Source organism: Ictidomys tridecemlineatus, chromosome 12, assembly GCF_052094955.1.
Source record: "Ictidomys tridecemlineatus isolate mIctTri1 chromosome 12, mIctTri1.hap1, whole genome shotgun sequence".
Classification (NCBI taxonomy): domain Eukaryota; kingdom Metazoa; phylum Chordata; class Mammalia; order Rodentia; family Sciuridae; genus Ictidomys; species Ictidomys tridecemlineatus.
The window spans coordinates 91,582,369-91,587,348 of NC_135488.1; the positions used below are offsets into that span (position 1 = coordinate 91,582,369).

General features: G+C 43.7%; 1 protein-coding gene across 5 annotated transcripts in view; it reads right to left on the reverse strand.

The window, feature by feature from the left end:
- Window positions 1–1,436: 1,436 nt before the first annotated feature.
- The window catches only part of Rmdn2 (regulator of microtubule dynamics 2), a 255,562-nt gene continuing 252,018 nt past the window's right edge, over window positions 1,437–4,980 (reverse strand). For 3 of the 5 annotated variants that reach the window (XR_013429058.1, XR_013429051.1, XM_078029358.1), the window contains 2 exons: window positions 3,249–3,323; window positions 1,437–2,831 (listed from right to left, as the gene is read on the reverse strand). Coding sequence is in view for 2 of the 5 variants with exons in the window: in XM_078029358.1 (XP_077885484.1) it covers window positions 3,267–3,323 (57 nt within the window). In the remaining 3 variants the exon portion in view is untranslated. The remainder of the gene's footprint in view (window positions 2,832–3,248; window positions 3,324–4,980) is intronic. The other 2 variants (XR_013429052.1, XM_078029359.1) reach the window with 1 other exon arrangement.

The window sequence follows — 4,980 nt, forward strand, 5'->3', positions numbered from 1 at the left end:
TGGATATTCTTCCTGAAAACCCATAATCTTCATGGAACCATGAGACATTATTATACAAACCCAAATGGAGAGACATCCTACAAAATATCAGAACAGTACCCTTCGCAATGATGAAGGTCACAACAAAGGAGGAAAGGCTGGAAAAACGTTGCAGATCCAAGGAGACTAAGGAAACATGAGGACTAAATGCAGCGTGGGATCCTGGACGGGCTCCTGAACATTAATGGAAAACCTGATGAAGTCTGAATAACCGTCTGGAGTTTGGTTAATGGCGTCTATTTCTTCATTTGGACACTGTAGCATGGAAATGAAAGATGTTAACATTAGTGGGAAATGGATGAGGAGTATGTGGGAACTCTCTATTGTATTTTTTCCTTTTTTTTTTTTTATAACAAATTACTCCAAAATAAAAAGTTTATGAAGAAGGAAAAGTCCCTTTCAATCCTGAGATAAACTTTGGTTGTTATGGTCTGAAAATGAAGTCAAGTTTCTAGGGTCAAAACAAATGCTGTGTCATTGGCATGTTTCTCCCAACCTGTGTTGAGCTCAGAGGTCATTTCCCTGGAATCTAATGGTACCAAAGACTCCGAGCGAGGGCCTTGGATTAACCCAGAAGCACGTAGGTGGTCATGTAACTGTCCTAGGCAAGATGACATCTCCCTTGCTGTTAGTGAAGGCTGTTCTGTTTAATGTCCTCCCTCCTCCCACCCCACCCCCACCAGGGCTGTCCTGTAGTGGCTGGAGTTAATTTGAAATCCATAGAGTTTAGGTGCAATCTGAGGGCTGACATTTTGCGTAAGGGTATGGTGGGTTAACCTGTCAGATTGTGGGCTAAATGATTTTCCAAGCGGCTTTGGGCTTTGTGTGGTGAGATCCAAGGAGGCCCCCTCCTTTCTAAGAAAACATTCCCAGTGTCAGGAAAATTGATGAGGCAGAAAGGGCTGAAGTGAGCCATGAGGGGAAAAGAAGGGACCAGCATGGAGCAGCAAAGAGCCCCTTCCATCTAGCTTCATCTCTCTGGAGGAGTTAAGTTTCTCCGAACTTGTGTTCCCTCCAACTCCACAGGGATTATATCGCTCTGTAGGATTCCCAGGCAATTATTCCTCCTCGCAAGGCAGAGTCTCTCCTTTCAGGACCCAATCAAGCGACCACAAATCAAAGATAGCTTGGACTCGTTCCACTAATAGCATGGAAAGGCATTAGTTGAAGTCATTTGCAAAGAGAAGTGGCTCAGATATCTCTGGTCTCACAAGAAAAGCTTCTGTAATGTCTGATTACGGTTACAAGAGGCTCAGTGGAGTGAGGCATCACATTTCTCATAATGAGAGGTTATTTATTACCCACTGAGCCAACAGACTCTCTCTTGCACGTTTGTGCAAGATAAGATAGAATGCTCTCGATTTGAATTAATTCTAAAAGGAAAAGCAACACACATGTTCTCAGCTGATGTTCATTTATTTTTTAGCTCTGGTTGTATAGGGAGGGTGGACTGAGGGGCTGTGCATGGCTCTCCTGGCCCTGGTGTTTAATGCTTGAAGTTGGACTCACTGGGAACATTCCTTTTGGTCAAGGCACTGGATCCATGAGAGACTGTCAAAATGTTAAGAACCTGTACCATTCACCATCATTAATTTAACAGTTACTTCTTCCCTGTCCCCTTCTTTGTGGCTTCGAGTAATCCTTGTGGCTACAGTGACTGGTTCAAGAATGGACAAATGACAGAATCTGGACCACTCAGAGTCGTTCCTAGGATGGTGCTAAGAAGATCTGGGGGTGAAGACATCCAACTCAGGGGGGCTGGAGGGCTGTTTTCAGCCACACAGAGAAAGCCCATCTTTACTGAAAAAAATGAGAGTAGAGAAGGAGAAAGGAAAGAAAGAAAGCATTGAGGCTCAATGCTAGGTACTGAGAGCCCAGATGTGTGTGTGAGTGTGTGTGTGTGTGAGTGAGTGTGTGTGTGTGTGTGTGTGTGTGTGTGTGTGTGTTGTGTTTCTTCCAGTAAAATCTCCTTTCAGTAAGTCCCACTTTAATTAAGCCCCTTCTCCTGGGCTTCTACCACTTGCAGGAACTCACTGGTTAACACATTCGTCAACGTGCCTTTCTGCTACAGTTTTTCATAAACGCCATTCCTAGATGGGCAAGAGGAGTCCTGCCTGTGGGCCTGCATTTTCTGGTTTTAGAGGCCCTGGCCACCATATTTGGGTTCTGGGATGCCAGGAATCTATGCTTGTCAGGAATGAAAAGTAAAAAAGGAAGGGGGGAAAAAAAAAAAGAGAGAAAAAGAAAACACCTTGGCCTGGTAGAAGGGAAACCAGAGAGCTGAAGTGTGGATTCCTCCTGCGTTTTTACAGGTTTTACCTATTTGGCTTTTTCATAAGAGTCTTTTGAAGAAAGGGCTCTGCCGCGAGAAGAGTTGCATATTTACAGGTTTAGAAGATCTCTGCCTGACTTTCCAGGTCTCACCTTCTTTATTATTCCACTTGCCTGGTCACCTGGCTTGGAACTGGCTGTGTTCACAGTCCAGAGCTGGCTCAGCAAGAGATGGAGGGGGAGGGAGGGTCATGTGGGCTGAAACAGGACTAAGCTCTCACCAAGGACTCACAGTGGCCTCAATTCCTTGTCCCCCACTTCTGCAGGCCCCTGCTGAGATAAGCCTGGGAATAAGTCAGCCATGTCAGAGTTTCCGCCTCAGCTGGCCACCCGGTCACTCTTTGATGCACCACTGCAGTTAGAAGGGCGCATGCCGGTGTGCAGGTGGTCTCTGGTCCAGCAGGGAGGCGGCCGTCTGCCAGGCAACAGGTGTTCTGAGGCCAGGGAACCTGGAGGGCCTGCTGCGAGTGAGGCAGGGTGTCAGGTCGGAGGAGAAGCACGTGGGGGTGGAGAATAATAAACTCCTTTATGACTCTAAAGGCTCTTGGAGCCTACTTTTCAATTATAAATAATCCCAGGATTTGTTCAGAGCTCAGCAGTAGCCCCTAGTGCCCTGCAGCTGGGCAGAGCAGCCCACGTGACTTTTTAGATCTTACTCGTGTGACAACCTCCCAACTCCCAGCCTTGAACAGTGTAGGAGAAGACATTCTAGAAACACAACTGAAACACATTCACCAACTGAAATCAAAGTGATAACTATATTTACTTCCCGGGTTTCTGTGCAGGTATGTTAACAAGGACTCTATGCTTACTGTAAGAAACTTTCAATGTATATAGCAAATATTTATTGAATACCTAGTGTGTGCCTGTATACTTACCAGTCCTGCACTAGGCAGTCAGGTGGAAGGGGAGGCATGGATGATAAATGTCATCATTCTTGAGTTACAGTTGAGCTGGGGAGGCAAATACAAGAGTCTGTTGAGATGATAGACTCTAGACCTTGTTCAGATGTTCTAGAATGGGCCACAGAGTAATGAGGAAGGCCTCCAGGGGATCCTTTGTATTGGTTCTTTCAAGAGCAATAAGAGAGCTAGAACTAATTCTGAGTCCCTGCAAGAGAGCCCAGGAAGCAAATGAGAATCAAAGGCCAGCACGTAGGAGCCAGAGGAAAGAAAGAATCCCCTCCCTCAAAGCAAAGGGTCTATTGGAGGGCTGTGTGAGAAAGTCTGTACAGGACCCAAGGTGCTGTAGCTGCCCCTAGCAGGAGACGGGAGGGTGGATCTTTTGCAAAACCTGCTGCGAGTGATGATCTGGAAGCAGCCTGATGGCTGGAGAGGGTGATCCCTGGGGTGGGAGGCACTTCTTCCCCTGTTGCCCAATCACAGTCCAAACCTGCCTCCCACATTCCACAGTTAGCTACAGCCTGTGCTGAAAATGCTTTGATTTGAAAAGAAATACTTTCCAGGCAACATCAAGAAATCTCAGAAAACATGTTATTCAAAGAAAATGTCTTTCAAAAGTTTTGATACAGGTAGAGGGCAGACAGGGGAGAGTTCGAAGTCCTGTTCAGGAACATGATGTCCTTTCAAAGATGCACACATTGCTTTGTTGTTTTGGGAATGCCCTAGACTGGAGGGGAAGATAAAGTGATCTCACTGTAATTTGAGGAAAAGAGTCTTATTTTCTTCTCAGTTTCCTCAGAAGTGAAGACAAACTGTGTTAATGCATGTTGTGTTGTGTGTGTTTTGGGGGTGCTAGCTGGACTATCAGATGATAGGTTGTGTAACAAAGGACTCTCATTTGTGCTATTCAATCAGTTGCCTTGGAAAGAAATTCTTAACATATTTCAAAATTAGTGTTTCCAAGCTCCCAGCAAAGATTTTACCAAGAGTCATAGGAAAAGACATCTTTCTCAATGCCGTTCTAGCAGTCTTTTTTTTTTTTTAAACAAAAAAGCCTTTATTAAAGTTTTTTTTTTAAATTAGAAAAGTATAAAAATAAAGTAAATTTTAATAGTCTATGTAATATAGCTCTAATAACATTAACAATATAAACAAAGATGTGAACATGGCTGGACAAGCTTGACCGATGTGTATATCTTGCATATACATCAGTAGGCTGAATTCCTACAAGCAGAGTTATTTTTTTCAAAGGGTTCGTGTTTTTACAAATTTAGTAGATGTCACAAAATGCCTCCTGAGCAGGACATTAATTTATAATTCCCCCCAAATATTTGTGTATGTATGTAGTTTCTTTGTTAATTTGCCCTTTTAAAATATTGTTTATTTACTTTTAACTGACAGAATAATTTTGTGTATCTGTGGAATACATGGTGATGTTTTGATCTACATACACATTATAGAAAGAGTCAAAGATGTTAATATCATCACCTCACCAATTTATGACTTTGAAGACAAACAACAATAAGTGTTGGCCCGTGTGGGGAAAAAGGCACACTCATACATTGCTGGTGAGACTGCAAATTGGTGTAATCAATATGGAAAGTAGTATGGAGATTCCTTGTGAAACTGGGATGGAACCACCATTTAACCCAGCTATCCCTCTTCTCAGTCTATACCCAAAGGAATTAAAAACAGCATACTACAGGGA